This window comes from Scyliorhinus torazame, chromosome 11, assembly GCF_047496885.1.
Source record: "Scyliorhinus torazame isolate Kashiwa2021f chromosome 11, sScyTor2.1, whole genome shotgun sequence".
In the NCBI taxonomy this organism is placed as follows: domain Eukaryota; kingdom Metazoa; phylum Chordata; class Chondrichthyes; order Carcharhiniformes; family Scyliorhinidae; genus Scyliorhinus; species Scyliorhinus torazame.
The window spans coordinates 140882622-140907942 of NC_092717.1; the positions used below are offsets into that span (position 1 = coordinate 140882622).

General features: G+C 49.3%; 1 protein-coding gene across 21 annotated transcripts in view; it reads right to left on the reverse strand.

Moving 5' to 3' along the window:
- Positions 1-25321, reverse strand: part of dtna (dystrobrevin, alpha) — a 513111-nt gene that overhangs the window by 167758 nt on the left and 320032 nt on the right. For all 21 annotated transcript variants that reach the window (XM_072467819.1, XM_072467814.1, XM_072467818.1 and 18 more), the window contains one exon: positions 1813-1918. In XM_072467819.1, coding sequence (XP_072323920.1) covers positions 1813-1918 — 106 coding nt within the window. The remainder of the gene's footprint in view (positions 1-1812; positions 1919-25321) is intronic.

Here is a 25321-nt window from a genome sequence, read left to right on the forward strand (position 1 = left end):
AATTAATGGCAGGTAAAATCATCGAAAATGTGAAGATGTTTTACCAATAAATTAAGAGCAAGAGAATAACTAAGAAAAAAAGTAGGGCCTATCAGAGATGTACATAGTAACTTGCGTGTTGATTGAGAATATATGGGCAGGGTTCTCAATAAGTACTTTGCCTCTGTCTTCACTAAGGAGAGGTATGATTCAGACATTTTAGTTAAATAGGAGGAACGTGAAATATTAGATACAATAAGCATAGTGAGAGAGGAAGTAAGTACAGGAGGGGCTGGCATCTTTGAAGGTGGATAGTGACCAGGGCCAGATGGATTGTATTCCAGGATGTTGATGGAATCCAGGGAGGAAATATCGGATACTCTGAGGAATATTTCCAATCCTCACTAGATACAGGTGAGGTACCAGAGGATTAGAGGTCTGCAAATATTGTACCACTATTAAAAAAAAGTGAGAGGGATAGGCCAGAAAACTGTAGGCCGGTCAGTCTGACTTCAGAGGTGGGCAAAGTAATGGAAACAATTCTGAGAGACAGGATACTTAGTAAAGGCACAGATTGATCAGGGTTGGTCAGCATAGATTTGTTCGGGGAAGATCACGTCTTACTACCTTAATAGGATTTTTTGAGGCAGTAACAAGGAGGATTGATGAGGGTAGTGTTGTGGATATTGTCTACATGGATTTCAGTAAGGCATTTGACAAATTCCCACATGGCAGACAGGTCATAAAAGTGAGATCTCATGGGATGCAGGGGAAGGTGGCAGGTTGGATTGAAAATTGGCTCAGTGACAGGAAACAAAGGGTAATGGTTGATGGATGTTTTTGAGAATGGAAAAGTTTCCAGTGGTGTTCCACAGGACTCAGTGTTGGGGCCCTTGCTGTTCGTTGTGTGTATTAATGATTTAGACATAAATGTGGGTGGCTTGATTGGGAAATTTTCAGCTGACAAAAACTGGCTGTGTAGTTGATAATGAAAAGGATAGCTGTCGACTCCAGAATGATATAAATGGTGTGTTCGAGTGGGCAGAGAAGTGGCAAATGGAATTCAATTCTGAAAAGTATGAGGCTGTGTATCTGGGGAGGAGAAACAAAGCAAGGGAATACTCAATAAAAGGAAAGATACTGAGAGGGGTTTTGAAAGTGAGAAACCTTGGGGTACATGTGAACAGGTCCTTGACGATAGCAGGACAGGTGGACAAGGTAGTCAAGAAAGCATATGGAATACTTTCCTTTATTGAGTGAGGTATTGAATACAAAAGCAGGGAAGTAATGCTGGAACTGTATAAAACATTGCTTAGGCCACAGCTGGGGATTTGTAGAGTTCTGGTCACCACTTTACAGGAATGACATAATTGCTCTGGAGTGCAGAAGATATTTACATGAATGCTGCCAGGGCTTGAAAATTGCAACTATGAGGAGAGATTGGAGAGACTAAGGTTGTTTTCTTTAGAACAGCGAAGGCCAAGGGGTGACCTAATTGAGGTGTACAAAAGTATGAGGGGCCTAGACAGGGTAGATCGGAAAGACTGGTTTCCCCCAGCTGAGGAGTCAATTACCAGGGTGTATAGATTTAAGACAGACGGATCAGAGGGGACATGAGGAAAAACCTTTTCACCCAGAGGGTGGTAGGGATTTGGAATTCACTACCTAAGTTGGTGGTTGAGGCTGAAACGCTCAATTCATTTGCATCTGCATCTGAAGCACTGTAACCTGCACTGTACAAAGCTACAGACCAGGTGCTGGAAAACGGGATTAAAATGAGCAGTTAGTTTTTTTTAAATCTTTTTCGGCGATCCTAAATTGTTTATAACTTACCATTTTCAACGTTTGCTAGACGATGCATGAGTGGCAGCCAGACAAGACATTGTGGTGGAGGATCAGACATCAAGGTGTCCAAAAAATTGTTTAGTGTCACTTTTTTCTGTAAAACACAAAGTAAAAATAGAAATTTTCTAGCTGAAAAAGACTTAGAAATGTTCAAGTATCTCTTGAGAAAATAGGTTTGAAAACTTGTGCCATTCTAAGTTTCTAGTAAATCCTAAAACGTCCAAATAGAATGATGTCCTTCTTCTGTTCCAACATGCTTTTTCTAGGTATAATAACAGAACATGCTGGAAAAACTCAGCAGGTCTGGCTGCACCTTTGGAGAGAGAAGTGGAATTGACGTCTCGAGTCTAATCTGACTCTTCTTCGATTCTGAAGATGTCATGTTGGATTCAAAATGCTAATTCTGTTTCTCTCAGCACAGGTGGTGTCAGACATGATGAGCTGTTTCAACACATGCTGTTTTTACTTCAGATTTGCAATATCCGCAGTATTTTACTTTTGTTATATGCATTTCCTTGGCAATTAAAACTTGACATTTTCAAACAAATGGGGATGGATTCCCCGTATCTCAGGCTATGTCCTGACGCCGGCGTTGGGACGGTGGCCTTTTACAACCGACAATTCGGCACAAAATGGCCACCGATCCTCCGTTTGGCTGGGGGCTAGCAGGAAGGCAGTGTCGAGCACCCGGCTCTAGCTGCCGATATGGCCCGGAGAATTGCCAGGTCCATGGCCGTGCACGCGCATGGCGGCGGCCTGCAGCGGCCGCTCCGTGCAACATGGTGCCGGACGTGCGCGGACCCGGCCTGCAAAATAATCCCCCCCTTGGCTGGCTCGCGACCCCCGGACCACCCCCCAACAGTGCTCCCAGCTTTTGGCAGAGTCCCTCCTGCCTGCGGATCAGCCCTCCCCTGATTGTGGCGGCCCTGGACTCAGTTCGCAGCTGCCATGCCAACTTCCCGACAAATGATAGCACACGCGACCGACGGCAGTCGGTTGGGGGCGGAGCATCGGGGAGAGAGCCTCAGGCAATGTCCTGAGGCCATCGATACGGCACGGGGGCGGAGCATCGCGAAAGCGGCGCTGTCCCCTATTTCGGCGGAAACGTTGATTCTTCGGCCAATCGTCGAAGGTGATTTCGGCATCGACGACCGAAGGATCCCGCCCATGGAATTCAAATATTTAGTCCAAAGACTGTTAAGAAATGTTAATTTATAAACTGGTCCATACTCTAAACACATTTTTACAAATTCCACAGCCTGTTATTGTCATACTCACAGAACTATACTTTTCAGTCCTCCTCCCAGACCTCTGCATCACCATCCCTGTGTATGTCCTGTCCCATTAACAGGACAGGTCCTCTGGAGGTGTCACGTGATGGTATATAATTGGGAAGAACGTGTCCCTGGGCATCCGCAACACTGACTCCATGAATTCTCATGGTACCAACTAAAGCATGGACAAGGAAATGGTCTATTGATTAGCACAAACTGCTTCCCTACAGTTAATGAATCAGTATTCCTCCATGTTCCTCCACAGCTGCCAAATTAAGGTTGCAGCAAATAGTGAGAGAACCAATGCCAATGAGAAACCTATTTACTTTGTCCTTAGTAATCTACCTGTTGCAGATGTAATAGTGTTGGTTGGAGTGGCAATTGATCATTCCTTGTGGTGACAAAGTTATATCTGCACATTAAGGACACCTTCCATCATGTGTGTGGCATCTACACCATGCTGAATGGATAGATTCAAAATTGGTCTTCCAGCTCAAAACGTAAGGCCTCCTTGAGGCACCATCAGTAACAGAATTGTATTCAATCACAGTCTGTAAGCTGAGGACCCAATATATCCTTAACTGCACCATTGCCATCAAGCAAGGCCACCAATGAGCGGTGTAGATAAGCATGCCAGGCGCAGCATCAGCACACCCAAAAATGAGGTGGCAACCGGGTGAAGCTACAATGCATGATAATATAATAATCGCTTATTGTCACAAGTAGGCTTCAAATGAAGTTACTGTGAAAAGCCCCTAGTCGCCACATTCAGGTGCCTGTTCGGGGAGGCCGGTACGGGAATTGAACCCACTACATGCATATGGAACGAGTCAAAGATAGAACTATCTAACCAATCCTACAACCAAAGGATCATATCAAAGTTCTGCAGTTCAGTCAGTTCCAGTTGTGAATGGTGGCGGTTAAGGATTTGACCCCCATGAACATCGCCACCACTAATGCAAGCAAAGCCCAGCATGTAAGTGCAAAGTACAAGGCTGGAGCTTTCACAACTATCTTCAGTGAGATGTGCCAAATGGATGATCCATCTCTGCCTCCTCCCGAGTTCTCCACTGTCTCAAATGCCAGTCTTCAGCCAATTCGATTCACGTGATATCAAGAAATGGTTAAGCGCACTGGACAGGGAAATGGCTTTTGCCTCGACAATATCCCAGCATTAAGTAATGAAGACTTAGTTCGGGAACTAGCCATGCCCCTAGCAAGCTGCTTCTGTACAGCTACAACACTGGCATCTACCCAAATACGTAGAAAATTATCGAACTTTATATGCTATGCACAAAATGCAGGACAAATTTCTGCCTATCAGTCTGCTCTAAAAGCATCAGTCAAGTGATGGAAGATGCCACTGAGACAGCTATCAAGCAGCACTTAGTCATCAAAAAACGACTCCCTGACATTCACCTCGGTTCTGCTTATGAGGTATTGCCTCAAAATAAGGGGGAGCAGATTTAGGACTGAGTTGAGGAAGAACTTCTTCACCCAAAGGGTTGTGAATCTGTGGAATTCTCTACCCAGTGAAGCAGTTGTGGCTGCCTCGTTGAATGTTTTAAGGCAAAAGTAGCTAGATTTTTGAACAGAAAAGGAATTAAGGGTTATTTATGGTGAGTGGGTGGGTAAGTGGAACTGAGTCCACAAAAAGATCAGCCATGATCTTATTGAATGGCTCGAGGGGCCAGGTGGTCTATTCCCACTCCCAGTTCTTAAGTTCTTATGCTAGGACCTACAAGAGGCTAAGTCCTCCACAGAAGGTTAATTTACAAATAAAATCTCATGGGACATGAGGCAACATGCTGTCTTGAATTGAGGAATGGCTAACGGGCAGAAAACAGAGTAGGAATAAATGGGTTATTCTCGCATTGGCAGGCTCTGACTAATGGAGTACCGCAGGGATCAGTACTTGGCGCCTCTTTGTTCAGAATATATATCAATGATTTGGATGTGGGGACAAAATGTAATATTTCCAAGTTTGTAGAAGATAAATGCTCGGTGGGAGTGTGTGTTGTGAGGAAGATGTAAAACGGCTACAGGAGGATTTGGGGAGGCTTAGTGAGTGGTCAAGAACATGGCAGATTGAATAGAATGTGAAAACATTTTTGGTACAAGGAGCAGATGTGCAGAGTATTTCTTAAATGGTAAGAAATTAGAAAGTGCAGATGTACAAAGGGACCTGGGTCCCTTGCCCATAGGTCACGGAGGGCTCGCATGGAGACACAGTAAACTATTAGAAAGGCTAATGGAGTGTAAGCCTTTATTGCAAAAGGATTTGAGTACAGGAGTAGCGACGGTCAAATTTGCTGATGATACAAAACTAGGTGGGAAAACAAGTTATGAGAAAAACACAAAAGGACAATCCCTACATAGGGATATAAATATGTTAAGCGAATGGGAAATAATTTTGCAGGTGGAGTACAATGTGGGAAAATGTGACACTGTCCACTTTGGCAGGAAGAATAAAGATCAGAATATTATGGACAGCACGGTAGCATTGTGGTTAGCACTATCGCTTCACAGTGCCAGGATCCCAGGTTCGATTCCCGGCTTGGGTCACTGTCTGTGCGGAGTCTGCGCATTCTCCCCGTGTCTGCGTGGGTTTCCTCCGGGTGCTCCGGTTTCCTCCCACAAGTTCCGAAAGATGAATTATTAGGTCATTTGGGCATTCTGAATTCTCCCTCTGTGTACCCGAACAGGCGCCGAAATGTGGCGACTGGGGGCTTTTCACAGTAATTTCATTGCAGTGTTAATGTAAGCCTACTTGTGACAATAATGATTATTATTATTATATCCAATCAGCCACAATCATATTAAATGGCAGGGAAGGTTTGATGGACTGAATAGCCTACCCCTATTCCTATGTTCCAGACCTCCATTATAGCCTTAGTTTAAGCATGGTGTTATGACACCCTGGTCTAGTGTGCTGTCAATTCCAGCCCACGGGCCCTGGAGCCCCAATACAAGTGAATTAATCAATAATTTGTATGAAAATTCCTGAAATCGTTGTCCTTGACTGCCCAATAATTTACAATCACCAGGTTTGTAAGCTGAAACACAATTAGTGTTTATTTATAACAGAAATATGCAGTAATTATAATGGGATAATGGCAAACTATCCTACTTACACCCCTTTTTACTGCCCCAGCCTCTACCCACACACTCAAAAGACAAAACAAACACAGTGGAGTGGGAAGAGCTACAAATAAAAGGATGAAGGTAAAAAAGATGAGTCCTTGCTTTCGATGTTAAATTCTTTGCAGTCGGATTGTTTGCCTGCATGTTTTCATAGATTATCATAGAATTTACAGTGCAGAAGGAGGCCATTCGGCCCGTCAAGTCTGCACCGGCTCTTGGAAAGAGCACTCTACCCAAGGTCCACACCTCCACCCTATCCCCATAACCCAGTAACCCCACCCAACACTAAGGGCAATTTTGGACACTAAGGGCAATTTATCATGGCCAATCCACCTAACCTGCACATCTTTGGATTGTGGGAGGAAACCGGAGCCCCCGGAGGAAACCCACGCAGACACGGGGAGGATGTGCAGACTCCGCACAGACAGTGACCCAAGCCGGAATGGAACCTGGGACCCTGGAGCTGTGAAGCAATTGTGCTATCCACAATGCTACCGTGCTGCCCTTTTTGTGATCAAAGCCACTGGCGTACAGTTGGTGATGGATGTCTTGAAGAAACATTTATTCAGGCGGTAGGATTACTTCTGGAAAGACACTTAGCCTTTATTAAACTGGGCCTTCAACTCAAAAGTCCACCTTTGAGTCCACTTCTCTTTTAAGACTCTTTGTCTCGCATCAAACCCAGCTTCCAGCCCAGGTTTTGATCTCAATCCTTTGCGATTTCAATAAAATGACATCCAGCCTTACTGGGGAGAGAGAAGAGTTCTTACACCAAGTTTTTTAAGAGAGATTTCATCATATCAAAGAGAGAAAATCAGGAATTCTTCTTCCAGCTTCAGAGCCGAAAGCGAAACTAGAAAACAACCCAGCCTTATTACAGGGAAACATTCCAAAGAAATCAGAACCAATCACCACTGATGATTGGCAAATCCCAGCATTTTGAGCCAGTTCACTGGCTGCCAGCCAAGTCAGTCAAACTGAGTTATCACTGCTCTCTCCTGCTTGAATTAAAGGCAAAGTCTGCATTAAAATCACAGGCCCATTAATGATCCATGGATAAAAATCGTAATGGCAAAAGAATAAAAGAAAGGGGACAAAAGGGTTTAAACAGGAGGATCCTTACAATGGACAAAAGAGCTGAACTCCAGAGGTGAGAGTGAATGCCCTTGACATTAAATCAGCTTTTGACCAAGTGTAGCATCTGATGCACGATCAATTAGACTCGAAGACGAGGTTACATCATAACTGAAGGCTTTAATAGACTAGATCTGTTCCCCAGCAGCTTCGGTACAGAATGAGGGCTGCTGGGACGGCATCTGTTCTTATACCCCGCCTGTCAGGGCGGAGCCACATACCAACATCCAATGGCAAGCAGCTAGGCTTACCCAATGGTCTACAGCCTCTCGGGTACTGCAATACCTGATACTACCACAGCATCAAAAAGCTCTTATAAAACAGAAGTCAACGGGAATCTTAGCTCTTATAAAACAGAAGTCAACGGGAATCACTAGGGGAAACTCTCCACTGGTTGGAGTCTTACTGAGCAAAAAGGAAGATGGTTGTGATTTTTGGAGGTTAATCACCTCAGCTCCACAAATTCACTGCAATAATTTCTCAAGAAGTGGCTCGGATCCACTAGTCTTCAGCTGCTTCATCAATGATCTTCTCTCCATCATAATGTCAAAAGTGGAGTTAATGATTGCATATTGTTCATTTCCATTTATGATTCCTCTGCTAATGAAGCAATCTGCACCCGTGTACAGCAAGACTCAGACAATATCTACCTCCATCTATAGAGAGTCGAACCATCTCCCTTGACATTGAATGGCATTACCAGTCAAATCCTCCATCATCAACATCCTTATGATGCTACGATCCCCGTAGAGACCAATAACATTTCAATGACATTTAAAAGGGAATTTCATTCTTGACTGATTTAAAGGATCAGGGGCGGGATTCTCCGACCCCCCGCCGGGTCGGAGAATCGCCGAGGGCTGGTGTGAATCCCGCCCCTGCCGGTTGCCGAATTCTCCCGCACCAGATATTCGGCGGGGGCGGGAATCGCGCCACGCCGGTTGGCGGCCCCCACCCCGACGATTCTCCGGCCCGCGATGGGCCGAAGTCCCGCTGCTGTCAACCCACGCCAGCCGGTGTGGATTGAACCACCTTTGGGATGGCGGGACATGGCGGCGCAGGCGGGCTCCGGGGTCCTGGGGGGGCGCGGGGCGATCTGGCCCCGGGGGGTGCCCCCACAATGGCCTGGCCCGTGATCGGGGCCCACCGATCCGCGGGCGGGCCTGTGCTGTGGGGGCACTCTTTTCCTTCCGCCTTCGCCATGGTCTCCACCATGGCGGAGGCGGAAGAGACCCCCTCCACTGCGCAAGCGCGGGGATGCCGTGAGCGGCCGCTGACGCTCCCGCGCATGCGCCGCCCGGCAAAGTCAGTTTTGTGCCAGCTGGCGGGGAGGAGCTTTTGCTATCTGGGAATCCAGGTGGCATGGGAATGGCACAAGTTAAACATGTCCCGGCTTGTAGAGCAAATGAAGGAGGACTTCAGGAGATGGGACATGCACCCGCTGTCACTGCTGGGGAGAGTACAGAGCGTGAAAATGACAGTCCTCCCCAGATTTCTGTTCGTTTTTCAGTGCCATCCCCATCTTTATCCCGAGGGACTTTTTTTAAATAGGATGATTTCAGGCTTTGTGTGGGCGGGTAAAACCCTGCGAGTGAAGAAAGTTTTGCTGGAGCGTAGCTGGGGGGAGGGTGAGTTGGCACTGCCTAACTTTTGTAACTACTACTGGGCGGCAAATATAGCCATGATTAGGTAGTGGATAGTTGGGGGGGGGTTTGGTGTGGGAGCGTGTAGAGGTGGCATCATGCAAGGACACAAGTTTGGGAGCACTGATAATGGCGCCACTGCCGTTCTCGCCGGCCTGGTATTCCACAAGCCCGGTGGTAGTGGCAGCTCTGAGAGTCTGGGGCAGTGGAGGAAATATAGGAGAGCGGAGGGAGCATCAGCCTGGGCCCCGATTTACAATAACCATCGGTTCGTACTGGGAAGGCTGGATGGAGAGTTTCGGAGATGGCAGAGAGCAGGGATCAAGAGGATGGGAGATTTATTTATAGATGGGAGCTTCCCCTGTTCGAAGGATTTGGAGGAGAAATTTGAACTGACAGCAGGGAATAGGTTTACGTATCTGCAGGTACTTTTTGAGAAGGCAGATTCCGACTTTTCCGCTCCTGCCATCCCCGGGGATACAGGACAGGGTATTTTCCAGAACGGGGGTGGGAGAGGGGAAGGTAGCGTATATCTACAAGGAGCTTTTGGAGTCGGAGGAAACTCAGATAGAGGAGCTAAAGGGCAAGTGGGAAGATGAGCTAGGGGGAGAGATCGAAGCGGGTTTGTGGGCGGATGCCTTAGGCAGAGTTGACACATCCTCATCGTGTGCCAGGCTCAGCCTGATACAATTTAAGGTAGTCCACCGGATAGTGGCCCGGATGAGCAAGTTTTTTGGGATAGAGGACAGGTGTGCGAGGTGCACGGGATGGCCAGCAAATCATGTCCACATGTTTTGGGCATGCCCGAAGCTTAGAGGATTTTGGCAAAGTTTTGCTGATGTCATGTCCATGGTACTTAAAACAAGGGTGGTGCCGAGACCAGAGGTGACAATCTTTGGAGTGTCAGAAGAGCCGGGAGTCCAGGGGGTGAGAGAGGCTGACGTTTTGGCCTTTGCCTCCCTGGTAACCCGGAGACGGATACTGTTAATGTGGAGGGACTCGAAGCCCTCGAAATCAGAGACCTGGGTTAGCGACATGGCTGGGTTTCTCAGTCTTCAGAAAATAAAGTTCGCCCTAAGACGGTCAATGTTAGGGGTTTGTCCGGAGGTGGCAGCCGTTTGTTGACTTTTTCGGGGAAAATTAAATGTCAGCAGAGGCAGAAAGCTAGGGGGGGGTTAGGCTATTGTTTCTTTGTTGGAGGCGTGAGGAGCGTGTCAGGGATGGAAATGTCTTATATATTACGTTCATGTTGTTGTTATTGTTATTATTATAGAAACTATAAATACCCAAATAAAATGTTTTTAAAAAAAAGTTGCAAGGACTTAAGTATCTGAGGACGATGAAGTCTGTTGTTTGCTCATTGTTCAGCATCTGCATGTGTATCTTTTGGAGGATGTTTGTAATATGGGGAAGGGCTTGGGGTGGTGCCTGGGCTTGTTGGTGGGTGTTTGTTTAGGGCGTGGTTGGGGTTTGTATATTATGTTGTTGAGTTTGGGGGAGGGGAGCTGGGCTTTGATTTTCCTCTAGTGTTCTGTATTAATATTTGGTCGGGGCAGGGGAGTTGATCATTGATATGCTGTTTTGTTAACCTTCATTTTTACCCTGTGCAGGGGTCAACCTGCTGGCAGTATAGCGAGTTAATGGGAGTGGAGAAGGAGAGATGTGTGTAGCTCATTGCCATGAGGGTGGTTCTTTTTTAAGGTAATGAGTTCAGGCTTTTTGCTTCTGCTTTGTTTAGGCTTGGGGACAGGGAGGCAGGCTTGTGTTCTTCTGTTTGTTGTTTGTTTGGTTCTCACAATGGGGTGGGGTTGGGAGGGGGAGGGGTGGACTGCTGACGGTGACGATTCCTTTGTTTTGGGACTGGCTTTACAGGGGATGTGGTGGCTGATGTACCATCAATGACCACGAGACGAATGGTGAACTATTGTGGCTTTATTGTGCTAGATGTAAAGCCTCCGGCAGCTGGACTCAAGAATGGGGGCAGTGCAGGAGAGCATACACTTTTATAGAGGGCCTGCTGGGTGGAGCCAGCAGGCCGGGATTTACTGTAATGACTGGAGTACACTGGCAGTGTACCGTAATGCATGTAATGTATGTTCAGTGGTTTACCACATTCACCCCCTATTTAAAAAAGATTCCAACGGGGGTGAAGCGAAGTTACAGGTCGAGTCTGTCGGGGGCTTGGACCTTCTGCCGCGATTGCCTCAGCCCTGGCTGTGGTGCGGGCGCTGGCGTGGGTACCTGTGACTCCGGGAGGGTGTTGTACTCTCCTTCTTCACCCAGTAGTTGAGCCGGTGGGGAGGCGGGCGCCGCCGGGGCGGGGGTGGTGGTGATCGGCGCTGGTGGGGGGGGGGAAAACGGTGCAGGGGCGGGGGTGGCGGTGGTCGCCACCGGAGGGGGGGGGTGAAGATGGTACCAGATCGGGGGTGGTGGTGATGGTGGATGGGGAACCAGCGGGTGCCAGGTTCCGGAGGGAGACTGTATCCTGCCGCCCGTCATGGTGTGCCACGTAGGCGTACTGTGGGTTCACATGGAGGAGGAGGACCTTTTCGACGAGGGGGGTCTGATTTATGGCTCCTCGCATGCTTCCGGAGGAGGACGGGCCCAGGAACTGTCAGCCAGGTCGGGAGAAGAAAGCCACGGGTCTGCCCGCCTGATTGAGGGTGGCGGCCAGAGCCACGTCCGATGTGTCGCTCTCCACCTGGAATGGGAGAGACTCGTCGACTGCGTGCATCGTGGCTTTGGCAATGTCCGCCTTGATGTGGTTGAAGGCAGGGCGGGCCTTGTCCGCATAATTAGGGACTCACTGGGCGTAATGTGAGAAGAATCCCAGGCATTGTTTCAGAACCTTGGGACAGTGAGGGAGGGGGAGTTCCAGGAGGGGGCGCATGTGGTCGGGGTCGGGCCCGAGGACTCAATTTTCCACAACGTAGCCAAGAATGGCCAGGCAGGTTGTATGGAAAACGCATTTCTCCTTATTACAGGTAAGGTTAAGAAGTTTAGTCGTGTGGAGGGATTTCTGGAGATTCGCATCGTGGTCCTGCTGGTCGTGGCCGCAGATGGTGACGTTATCCAGATACGGGAATGTGGCCCGCAGCCCGTACTGGTCAACCATTCGGTCCATCTCTCGCTGGAAGACCGTGACCCCATTGGTGACGCCGAATGGAACCCTAAGGAAATGGTAGAGGCGACCATCTGCTTCGAATGCAGTGTATTGGCGGTCCTCCGGGCGGATGGGGAGCTGGTGGTAGGCGGATTTCAAGTCAACGGTGGAGAAGACTCAATACTGCGCAATCTGATTGACCTTGTCAGATATGCGGGAAAGGGGGTACGCATCGAGCTGCGTGTACCGGTTAATGGCGCCGAAGATGGCTGCGCCCACGGGCCGCATGTGGCGGCGAAGGTGGCTAGCATGTTCGTGGAGAATGCACGTTTCGATGGCGATGGTGAGGGTGAGCTGCCCCTGGATCGCACATGGGGGATGTAGCGGTAGCGATGCTGGGCCTAGAAACGGCAGTGACCGATTGAGCCTGGCAAATGGTGACAAAGTGGCCCTTCTTACCACACCCGTTGCAGGTCACGCTCCGTGCTGGGCAACGTTGTCTGGGGTGCTTGTTCTGGCCACAAAAGTAGCATTTGGGGCCTCCGGAGTTAGCTGGCTGCCGCGCGGCACAGGCGTGCGGTGTACCCGGGTCGGATGATGGCGGGGCCCATGACGGCCATGAGGATGCCGCGCCGTCGGAGGTGTAGGACTCCAGGTTGCGAGAGGCCACTTCTAAGGAGTTCGCGAGCTGTACAGTCTCTGTGAGGCCGAGTGTACCCCCTTCTAATAAGCGCTGGTGGATGTAGTTGGACTTAATGCCGGTGACATAGGCATCCCTGATCAGCAGCTCTGTGTGTTGGACTGCCGACACCGCCTGGCAACTACAGTTTCCGCCAAGTAGCCGCAAGGCACGCAGGAAATCGTCCTGAGACTCCCCGGGGAGTTGTCGTCTCGTGGCCAGGAGGTGCCTGGCGAACACCTGGTTTACAGTCCTGTTATACTGTCCTTTCAGCAGTTCTATAGCCTCCGTGTAGGTGGGAGCGTCCTGAATGGGAGGAAGACTTGTGGGCTCACCGTGCGTAGAGTAGTTGGAGCTTCTGTGGGTCTGAGATGATTTCAGTGGATGCTCTGAGATATCCTTCAAAGCAGGCTAGCCAGTGCTCGAAAGTCGCTGTGGTGTCGGCTGCGTGTGGGTTCAGCTCCAGGCGATCCGGCTTGAGTAAGACGTTCATCTTCAAAATTCTAGCACAATAAATTGATGTACCATCAATGACCATGAGACGAATGGTGAACTATTGTGGCTTTATTGTGCTAGATGTAAAGCCTCCGACAGCTGGACCCAAGAATGGGGGCAGTGCAGGAGAGCATACACTTTTATACAGGGCCTGCTGGGTGGAGCCAGCAGGCTGGGATTTACTGTAATGACTGGAGTACACTAGCAGTGTACCGTAATACATGTAATGTATGTTCAGTGGTTTACCACAGTGGCCATCTTGAGTAGGCCTGGAGCTGGCACAGGTTGAGGCACTGCTGGATTGCCTCACAGGGTGCTTCTGGCTGATTTGGGAGGGGGATTGAGGCCCCCGATCCGGTTGATAACTTGGAATATGAGTGGGTTAAATGGTCCAGTGAAAAGGTCGTAGGTGTTTGCACACTTGTGAAGTTTGAAGGCGAATGTGTTTTTTTTAACAGGAGACCCATTTGAGAATTAAGGATTAAACAAGGTTGCAGAAGGGATGGGTGGGGCAGGTATATCACTCAGGTTTAGATTGTAGGGCACGGGGTACTGCTGTGTTGGTCAATAAGAGGGTGGTTTTTTTGTGGGTAACATAACATATTGGCAGACCCAGGTGGGAGGTACGTAATCATCAGCGGGTGGTGAAAGAGTTATTGGTGTTCATGGAACGGGGGGGGGGGGGGGGCGGGAATGGAGGTTTAAGTTTCTGAGGGATAGGGAGTTTTGTTTTCTCATGCCGTCGGGTCTATTCCCGGATTGACTTTTTCTTCAGGGTAGGTCTCTTTTTCCTCAGGTGAGGTATTGGCAATCGTTATAGCAGATCATGCTCCGCATTTTGTGCACTTGATGTTGGCCGCTCTCAGAGGCCCCCATGGAGACTGGACACAATGTTGCTCGCGGATAAGAGTTTTTGTGAGCGGATATCCTCTGCCATTGGGGAGTACGTGGAATTTAAAAGGGATGAGGCGATCTCGCCTTCCACCCATCTGGGAGGCCCTGAGGCAGTGGTTAGGAGGGAAATAATCTCTTTTAAGGTCCATAGGGATAAATCTGGGAATGTTGAGAGGCAGATGGATTCCATTCTCGAGGTGGACTGCCAGTACTCGATCGGCCAGGTGCCGGAGTTATTGGTGGACAAAAAGAAATTGCAAATGGATTTTGAGTTGTTGTAAAGGGCTAAGGCGGTGACCCGGGTGCATCGCTCGAGGGGGACATTTTATGAGTAGGGTGAGAAAGTTGATCGTCTGTTGGCTCACCAGCTGAGGCAGCAGGCAGTCTCCCAGGAGATAGTTCAGGCTAGGGACTCGGGTGTTGGGGTAGTTTCTGCCCGAGAGAAGGTTAATGATGTGTTTGAAGCCTTCTATCATGGGTTGTATGAGTCAGAGCCTCCAGAGGAGGGTGGATCAGTGAGGCAGTTTTTGGATGGGTCGACGTTCCCAGAGGTGGAGCAGGAGAGGAGGCAGACGTTGGAGATGCCAATGGAGGAGATTGTGAGTTGTATTAGGTTAATGCAGATGGGCAAAGCATCGGGTCCGGGTTGGTTGCAGATTGAATTTTACAAACAGTTTGGTGGATGCGTTTAATGATTCCGTTTCCCAGGCATGTGTTGTTGGCCACGCTGACGCAGGCCTCGATATCCTTGATCCTGAAAAAGGCAAGAATCCCATGGAATGTGGACCGTATCAGCCCATTTCATTGTTAAACGCTGACGCTAAGTTGTTGGCTAAGTTGTTGGCAATGCGTTTGGAGCCCTGCTTACCGGGTGTGATTTTGGAGGAGCAGACTGGATTTGTTAAGGGCCCGCAGTTGTCAGCCAATATTAGGAGGCTGTTAAATCTTGTGTTGTCATCCTCTTTAGGGACCGAGTCAGAGGTGATTATTTCGATGGACGTGGAGAACGGCGTTCGATAGAGTTGAGTGAGGGGTATCTCTTTGAAACCCGAGGGTGGTTCAGCTTCAGGCCAAAATTTATTTCATTGATGAGGCCTTTGTACCGTGCCCCCACCGCGAGTGTACATACTAATGCCCTGAGCAAGGGTATTTCCAACTGAACAGGGATACAGAGGTGTCTGGTGTCTCTGCTTTTGTTTGCCTTAGCAATTGGCCATGCGTTGAGGTAGTCTACCAGATATAGGGGGATAGAGCGTGGGGGAGGGAACATAGGGTGTCCTTATATGCAGACGGTCTGTTGCTATATATTACGGACCCACTCTCCTATGTGGAGGAGATAATGGAGCTGCTCAGAAAATTTTCCTCCTTTTTAGGGTACAAGTTAAATCTTGACGAGTGAATTTCTTTCAGGCGAGATCTCCAGATAGGAGAGCTGATCTTTTCATCCAGCCAAGACTAGCCTCTGGTATCTGGGTATCCTGGTGGCCTTTGGGCCAGGCTCCATAAACTTAACTTTTCTAGTCTGGTAGATGGAGTGAAGGTCAATTTGAAAAGGTAAGATGCCCTTCCTCTGACCTTAGCGGGAAGGGTGCCGACGGTGCCGACGAATATTCTCCTGAGGTTTTTGTTTTTGTTCCAGTGTCTCCCAGTATTTCTTGCTCAGGCTCTCTTTTGCAGGGCTAACAAATTGATTTCTACTTTTGACTGGGCTGGTAAGACTCCTCAAGTTCGTAGGATCGTTTTGCAAAGCAATAGGCAGTTGCGGGCTTGCGATTACCTCATAAGAACATAAGAACTAGGGGCAGGAGTGGGCCATCTGGTCCCTCGAGCCTGCTCCACCATTCAATGAGATCATGGCTGATCTTTTGTGGACTCAGCTCCACTTTCCGGCCCGAACACCATAACCCTTAATCCCTTTATTCTTCAAAAAACTATGTATCTTTATCTTAAAATCTGTTATACTATTGCTGGGTGGCAAATATTGATAAGATGCTGGTGTGGTTCGAGGATCTGGGCTCTATTCGGGGGCAGATAGAGGCGGTTTTCTGCATAGGCTCAAGTTTGAGTGCCCTGGTTACAGCACCACTCCCTTTGTCCCCTGCCAGGTTCTCTTCCAGCCCGGTGGTGATAGCCACTTTGAGGATTTAGAATCAGTTTAGGCAGCATTTTAAACTGGGCTCCATGTTGCTGTTGGCTCCGATCTGCAGGAACCATAGGTTTGTGCTGTATGGCTTAGATACATCGTTCGGGAGAGGGAGGGGTTGGAGAAGTTTAGAGACATGGGGCGGGATTCTCCGACCCCCCCGCCGGGTCGGAGAATCACGGGGGTCGGCGTAAATCCCGTCCCCACTGCTCTCCGAATTCTCCAGCCTCCCAGAAATCACCCCGGCGTGAATCGCGCCACCCGCCTCGGAGAATGGCGGGGACCGGCGCGACTCAATGGGCTCCGTGGCCGCCCGAATTCTCCGGCCCACGATGGGCCGAAGTCCCGCCCGTTTTTTGCCAGTCCCGCCGGCATAAATTGGAGTAGGTCCTTACCGGCGGGACCTGGCAGCGCGGGCGGCCTCCGGGGTTCTCAGAGGGGCGCGGGGGGATCTGGCCCCGGGACGTGCCCCCAGGGTGGCCTGGCCCGCGATCCGGGCCCACCGATCCGCAGGCGAGCCTCTGCCGTGGGGGCACTCTATTCCTCTGCGATGGCCGATGCGGAGACGAACCCTCCCGCGCATGCGCCGGGATGACGCCAGCACACGCTGGCGCTCCTGCGCATGCGCCAACTCGTGCCGACCGGCGGAGGTCCTTCGGCGCCTGTTGGCGTGGCGCCAAGCCCCTTCCCCCCCCCGGCCGGCGGGGCGCAAAGCACTCCGGGGCCAGCCTAGCCCCTGAATGTGCGGAGGATTCCACACCTTTGGGGTGGCCCGATGCTGGAGTGGTTCACGCCACTCCTCAGCGCCGGGCCCCCCGCCCCGTCGGGTAGGGGAGAATCCCGCCCATGTTTCTGGAGGGTAGGTTCACTGGTCACGATGAGTTGTGAGAGAAGTTCCAGCTCCCGAGAGGGAATGTATTCAGGAAAGCGTTTTTTTATGCATGCAGCTTCCTTAATTTCCCCTGATACCATCATCTTCACTTATGAACAGGGTCCTGCCCCTGTCCGAGTTGGGGGAGGGTAGTATTTTGGATGTCTATGGGCAGCTGTTGGCGAAGGAGCAGGCATCGTTGGAGGAAGTAAAGAGGAAGTGGGAGGGTGGGCTGGGTTTGGCCTTTGAGGGGTGAGTGTGGAGTGAGGCTCTTCACAGGGTCCACTTCACCTCCTCATGTGCGAGGTTAAACCTGATCCAGTTCAAGGTGGTGCAAAGGGCGCACCTGACTAGGATACGTATGAGTGGGTTATTTTCGAGGGTGGAGGATAGGTGTGAGCGGTGCTCTACGGGGTTGGCAAATCACATGCACATGTTTTGGTCTTACCCCAAGCTTGTTAGTTTCTTGGTCTCCTTTTTTGATACAATGTCACGGAGCTGTGCCTGTTGGCGGCCATTTTTGGAATATCAGACTCGCCGGTGCTGCAGAGGGCGGATACGGGCAGATGTCTTAGCCTTCATCTCTCTAATAGCCTGGAGGCGAGTTCTGCATGGGTGGAGATCCCCAATGCTGCCTAAGGTCTCAGCTTGGTTGGGGACCTGATGGATTTTTGCACCTGGAGACGATTAAGTATACCATAACGGGGCGGCGGAAGGGTTCTACTCTCGGTGGCAGTCCTCCATCTCCTTTTTCAGGGAACTGGTTATGGTCAGCTGTTGTGGGGTTGTGGGGGGGGTTGTCTTTTTTTTTAGTCCGATTAAGGTTTTGTTTTCTTTCAGGGCGGGTGGGGGATTGGGGGGACTGGGTGGGTGTACTTCGGGAATAATATGGGGTTGGGATTTTAAAAACATTACATTTTTTTTTTAAATTCAAAAGAGTTCACGACGGTGCTACAGAACTTATGGAAAACCTTGGAGGAACAATTCAGGTATGGCGAAGCCTATAAATTTGTGATAGGGGTCCCATACTCAACAGACTGCATCTGATTTGCAATGGAGTATGCAAGTTAGGAACTCCATAGGGACTCATTCCATGATAATTTTATGCCAATTCTGAACATTTATCACTAATCCATGAGTAAAGGATGTTTTTCCATGCCGTGAAGGTTCGGATATTGTACAGCCTTTTTTCACTAGTGTCGACGATTCTATCTGTGAGGCCCAGAATTAGGAACAAGGCATCAAATTCTAAGGCCACGCCGAATATCTTCTCAAGCTCTTTAAGTATACCGAGCCAGTAGGATTGAATTTCGACACAGGACCATACACAGTGAATGTAGCCACCCTTGACTATCTTGCACGTTTGGCACAACGAGGATTTAGTAAGGTCAAACCTGTGTCTCAAGCTTGGTGCGATACGCAGACGGTGTAATATTTAGAACTGTGTCTCCTTCATTCTATTACAGACTGAAGTTTTATTGGCAATTTCCCATATGTTACCCGAGGTCTCTTCATCCTGACTGCAAAATCTTTTTCCCATGATCACAGTGTTCCTAATTTACTCAAACAGGATCTAGAACAAAAATTGTCATAAAACCTGCTGATTAATTGCTGATGTTCCACAGAGATCAGGATTTGTTCCACTGGGGAGACTGGTGTCAAGATGCCTAGTTGTCTTATTAAGGCGAAAGTCCCTAAGTTGCAGATATTTTAAAAAGGGATAATCTCGGGATATCAAATTGTTGGCACAGCTGCTCAAAAGATTTTTTTTTCCCAATTAAAGGGCAATTTAACGTGGCCAATCCGCCTGCCCTGCACATCTTTCGGTTGTGTGGGTGAGACCCACGCAGACATGGGGAGAATGTTCAGCTGCTCGAAAGTGACAAGGAAGCATCACTAAACATGTTTCCCAGCCTATGAAAACCTCAATCGCACCAGATATCGAACCCATGGTCCATAAGACCGGGTGAGAATTACGGGTTGCCCTAAAAGGGAGAGAGACAGTGGAAGTTAATTTTGATCACCCTTCCAGCTGACAAGCCATCCTCCATGCTCGAAGAGTGTTGATAATTATAGGATTTTCATACTTGGTAGATCCAGCCTTAAAATCGCTGTAAAACAACAGGGTCCATAAGTAGTGCACAGACTGGCCTGCTTCAATGTCGAGCCAGATGGAGGAGGAGTCCTCCCTGACCTACTCCCTTATAAATCTAAGATGAGAAGCTAATTGATACATTTTAATATTCAGCAAACCCTAACCCCTCTTGGAGCCAGAGATTTACAGTTTAGCCAATTCCAAGCAAGGTTTCTTTGAAACTGAACTGAACATTTTACTGATTTCCTTTTGGACCCTACCAGTTGACAAGATTGGCAGCATCTGTAAAGGATACAATAACCTCACCAACACATTCATCTTAATCAACGCTATCCTGTCCAACCATGATATCGGCAAGGAGGACCAACAAAGCGGGTCCCACCTAAAAGCCAAAATTAATGGGGGGAAATTTGCCCCATATAAATTTTTAAAGGAGGGGGTAACCACAATAACCAGATGAGTGATTTAAATCCAATGGCATATCCTCAGACTTTCTAAAATTGATTTTCTAGTCCGACAAAAAGTTATATCTATCCACCACATCAATAACAGAGGGAACAGAAATGTCCGGCTTCGATATAAACTGCGACACATTATCTGCATAAAGCATGATCTTGTGCTTTTTCCCTCCACTGTGTCGCCTATTACGATCCCAGCCCAGACCCCAACAGTGGCCAGGATACTGGACCGAAAATCCAATATTTTAGGTTATTTGTTGGACTGCGGAAAGAAGGATTAACTTCAGGAGTGATTTGCATGAAGAAATAGGGCTTGGTTATTTTTTGGACAAAACCTAATTATGAATGCAATATTAAGGGCAGCACGGTGGCACTGTGGTTAGCACTGCTGCCTCATGGCGCTGAGGTCCTAGATTCGATCCCGGTTCTGGGTCACTGTTCGTGTGGAGTTTGCACATTCTCCCCGTGTTTGCGTGCGTTTCGCCCCCACAACCCAAAGATGTGCAGGGTAGGTGGATTGGTGATGCTAAATTGCCCCTTAATTGGAAAAAGTGAATTGGGTACTCAACATTTTTTTTAAAAAATGAATACAATATTAAACTTTTTAACTTCACACCTGAAAAGAACAGCTTATAATTACACCATAAACATTACTACTCAGGAACTTCGGGGGGCGGGGATGTGCTGAGCAGTTGCCTGAAAGGTGGCTATCCCACCCAGAGACATCAATCCAAGTCCTTTTGACCCACAAATCAGTCGCTAAGCGGAAAAAAACCCTCCACCTTCACTCTGAAACATCGAACATCCGAGGAAATGTCCTCAAACTAGCAAAGAGGCCGAAAAGACAACAAGAACAATAAGAGCTAGGAGAGGAAAATCGAGGCTACAGACACAAGAAGCGAGGCAGATCAGGCCATGGCAGATCAAGCAGGTCACTGATGCAACTGCCGGCCCACCTGGCGACACGGCAATGGATGGAGCTTCAGAGACAAGAGCTCCTAAAACTTAGGGACTCCATTAAGGAGGACCTTATGGCGACAATGAAGTCGGCGAAACAGATGCCTTGGCCCCACTCAAAGATGGGTGGAAAGAATAGAACTTTGATCAGAGACGCAGGAGGCGAAAGTGCAAGAATTGGAGAAGGCAGCCACTGACCAGAGTGATCGGATCACCTCACTCAAAGCAGAGGTGGTAAGGTTGGTGGCGGCCCAGGAAGCGCTGAAGGGAAAGGTGGAAGACCAGGAGAACAGGTCTCGTTGCCAGAACCTTAGGATCGTTGAGCTGCCGGAAGGCAGAGAAGGTAGAAACCCAACGGACTGCATGGCACAGATGTTAGGAAAGCTGGTCAGGGCAGAAAACTTCCCCAAGCCCCCTGAGGTGGTCAGGGCCGATAGGTCGCTCCGGCAGAGGCTCAAGGCAGGAGAAACACGGTGGGTGATTATCGCCAAGCTCCATCGATTCCTGGACAAGGAGCAGATCGTGAACTGGACAAGGAACACACGATCCTGCAAATGGGAAGGGCTTATGATCCAAATATACCAAGACATTGGGGCCGACCTGGCCAAGCGCCGGGCCACGTTCAATGGAGCCAAGGCAGCTTTATTCAGGAGCAAGGTGCGGTTCGGGATGCTGTACCCGGCAAGACTCTGGGTGACCTATGTAAATAGGGAACATTATTTAACCACACCAGGGGAAGCAGAGGAGTTTATCCACAAGAACGTGCTGGGGAAATAGCAACAGTAATGGACACATATGGACCATTGCTGATGATAGTGTTTCTTCATTTCCTAAATTTCTTCATTTGGGCAGCACGGTAGCACAAGTGGATAGCACTGTGGCTTCACAGCCCCAGGGTCCCAGGTTCGATTCCCCGCTGGGTCACTGTCTGTGCGGAGTCTGCATGTTCTCCCCGTATTGCGTGGGTTTCCTCCGGGTGCTCCGGTTTCCTCCCGCAGTCCAAAGACGTGCAGGTTAGGTGGATTGGCCATGATAAATTGCCCTTAGTGCCCAAAAAAGGATAGGAGAGGTTATTGGGTTACGGGGATAGGGTGGAAGTGAGGGTTTAAGTGGGTCGGTGCAGACTCGATGGGCTGAATGGCCTCCTTCTGCACTATATGTTCTATGCTCTAAAGACTGCGAGTCCTGGGGGGGGGGGGGGGGGGGAGAAAGAGAGAAGGTAAAGGGGCATCAAGATGAGAAGGGGGGAGGGGGAGGGGGACACAAAATGGGAGGAGTGTGGGAGTCGCCTCCAGTGGGGGAGCCACCATGCTGGAGAACATGCTGTTACAGGGGAGTGGGGGGAGGGGGGGCGCAGTGCAGGTCCTGAAAGGGAGGGAGCCTCTGGCAGAAGGAAGGGGAAGGACACTAGGTCGGAGTGGGGGGGGCGGGGGGGAAAGAGAGGATAGGAGGTGGTGGGGGAGTGGGGTCGGTGAAGCCTACAGGGGCACAGGGAAGGGGGAACAGCAATGGCAGAGGGGCGATCAGAGATTAAGTGGGGTGGAGGGGAGGGGTTAGGGTAGAATGCTGCATGTGGGGACGGCTGGAGCAAAGAAGTCAACAGCCACCATCTTGGATGGCCCCCAAACAAAGGGAAATCCTGGAGTCCAGGGGCACGTCCACATGAGTATGGCTGACCCTGTGGGTAGGGGGGTGGGGGGCAGCAGAAACCTCCCATGAGGATAGTGACCTGGAATATCAGGGGACTCAACGGCCCGGTGAAAAGATCGAGAGTCTTCGCCCATTTGAAAAGCGTGAGGGCTGATATAGTCTTACTCCAAGAGACACACCTGGCGGAGAAGGACCGACTGAGGATAAGATAGGACAGATAACCAAGCATGCTACGGGACAAGGGCTAGTGGGGTGGCCATACTGTTTAGAAAGAGGATGACATTTCCCGCGATGAACACAGTGACAGACTCGGGTGGAGGTATGTAATGGTCAGCGGTGTGCTGGAAGGGGCTCCGGTGGTGCTGGTGAATATGCACGCCCCTTAACTGGGGCAACGCAGACTTTAGCATAAAGACCATGACGGAAATCCCCAACCTAGACTCCCACCGACTCATCATGGGGGGAGACTTCAATTGAGTTCAGGAACGACGGATGGACAAACCAAGGCCCAAATTGGGGAAGCAATCGGTCATGGCGAGGGAACTGAGCGCCTTTATTGAAGAGATGGGTGGGGTGGCAATGGAGGATCACACACCAAAGGGAAAAGGAGTTCTCCTTCTTCTCCCAGGTCCACAACGTTTACACCCAAATTGATTTCTTCACAATGGCAAAGTCAGTGCTTCTAGGGATGGTAGGGGTGGAATACTCCATAATAGTCATCTCCGACCACACTCCTCACTACGTGGATGTGAGGTTGGAGACAGGCCAGGCCCAGCAGCCACCATGGAGGCTTTACACAGCGCTCCTAGCCGATAAGGCTTTCTCTGAAAGAATGGCACAACCAATCGTCGGGTATGTATCCTGCAATCAGAATGGAGAGGCACTGAAGGCAGTGATGGGGGGGGGGGGGGGGGGGGGCAAGTGTTGCAGCGCCTGACGAGATCAATGATCAATGTGACTTACTACTGAGAGATGTACACCTCCGAGCCCCTGGAGGGGACTCGAAGATGAAACAGTTCCTCAAGAGGCTTGACATACCAGTCGTTGGGGAGGAAAAGAAGCAGGGACTCGAAGCTATTGATCCATGCAGCCGGAGAAGGCACCAGGGCTGGACGGATTCCAGGTAGCCAGTAGCAAATCTTTTATGGAAGGCTACCGGGAATCCTTCCAGCCCTGATCTCTTCCCCGGCTGCATGGAGTTAATACTCTCCATGACCACTCTCAGCTCGACTGGCCCCGCACCTGCGGGAGGTGTTCAATTACTCGCTATCGAGTGGGACCCTGCCGCCCACGCTGGCTCAGGCTTCGATATCACTGTTCCCTCACAAACACAAATACCTGATGATGTGCAGTTCGTACAGACCCATCTCACTCCTAAACACGATCACCAAAGTTCTAGCGAAGACCCTGGCGAGGCGATTGGGGGGTTGCGTGCCAAAGTCAGTTGCGGAGGACCAGAAGGGATTTGTCAAGGGCAAACATATAACAGCGAATATCAGGTGCCCGCTGAACGTGAGTATGACCCCACGGGGGGAGGAGATACCAGAACTGATCATTTCCCTGGACGTAGAGAAGGCCATTGGCAGAATCAAATGGCGGTACCTCATGGAGGAGCTGGAACGGTTTGGGTTTAGGCCGGGGGTTCACCTCATGAGTGAAACTACTGTAAAGTGTTCCCGTGGTATGCGTATGGACAAACCCCACCAACTCCGAATGCCTCCGGCTGCACAGAGGTATGAGGCAGGGATGCCCATTGCCCCACTGTTATTTGCTTTGGCCATTGAACTACTGGCCATAGCTCTCAGAGCAGTGAAAGGGTGGAGAGACATGCAGAGGGGAGACCGGGAGGACAGAGTCTCACTCTATGTGGATGACTTGCTCCTCTATGTCTCAAACCCACTAGTCAGCATGGAAGGAATAATGGAACTCCCAAGGGAGTTCGGAGCCTTTTCAGGTTACAAACCCAAGGATCAGAAAGACTGGACTGCAAAGAAGGAGGAACATAGGGGTCTGACCCACCCGAACCTCCTATTCTACCATTTTGTAGGTTCCTGTTTTTTCCTTTTTTAAAATATTATTGGGGTTATCCATAGCAAATGTCACTGTAAATAACTGTGAAATCAATAATAATATTAAAAAAATACCACAACTCAATTTCCCATTAAACAACAAGAACATAAACATACAGCTCCCCATCTATTTTACTGTGGGATAACTGTGGACTCAGGGTCAGACAGGTCAGAATTTAACTCCTCTCTCCAAGGCATTCTCCAAAAACTACCTCTCAAAATCTTTTCAAAATGTCTCTCTGTAACTCCCCAGAGACATTCCCAGTCAAACCACAGTCTTTGGTCCAGACTGAAAAACACATTCTTTTGTCAATTTCACCTTCTGGCTGGTAAAAGCACCCAGGCCCTGCAAAACAGTATTCTTAAAAAAAACATGACCATTGCAGTCAAACACACTCTGTCCCCAGGTTTTTAACCCTTACATCGTCCAATACTTCGAATCCAATATTCTTAAAGTCCTCCAGTCGTCACAATCGACTTAATTTCTTAAGTTGCTTAATTTCTTTCAACAACATGTGACTTGGACTCCTGTCATACTCTCTCTCAGCATAGGCAATCATATTTCCACCCGGCGCTCAAGCATTAAACACCTCTTGTTGGCCTTTTATGAAATGACTCGCCGCATAAGCAGAAGCCACAGGAGGGGCTTACACCAGTGAAGGAATTGACTGAGTAAAGGAGATGAAATTCCGCCTTAAAGTACGAGGTAAAGGAATTATCCCTCAGCAAAGCCATATCAAATCTCCATGATCTAGACTGTGGGGGCTGGAGTCCTTCAAGCTCGAGAAAAACAGGTGCATGGTTGGAGATTACAATACTATCTAGAGAGCAGGAAAATCAATGAATGTAGGATTGTTTTTGGCATGAAGAAATAGTCAATTCTAGTGT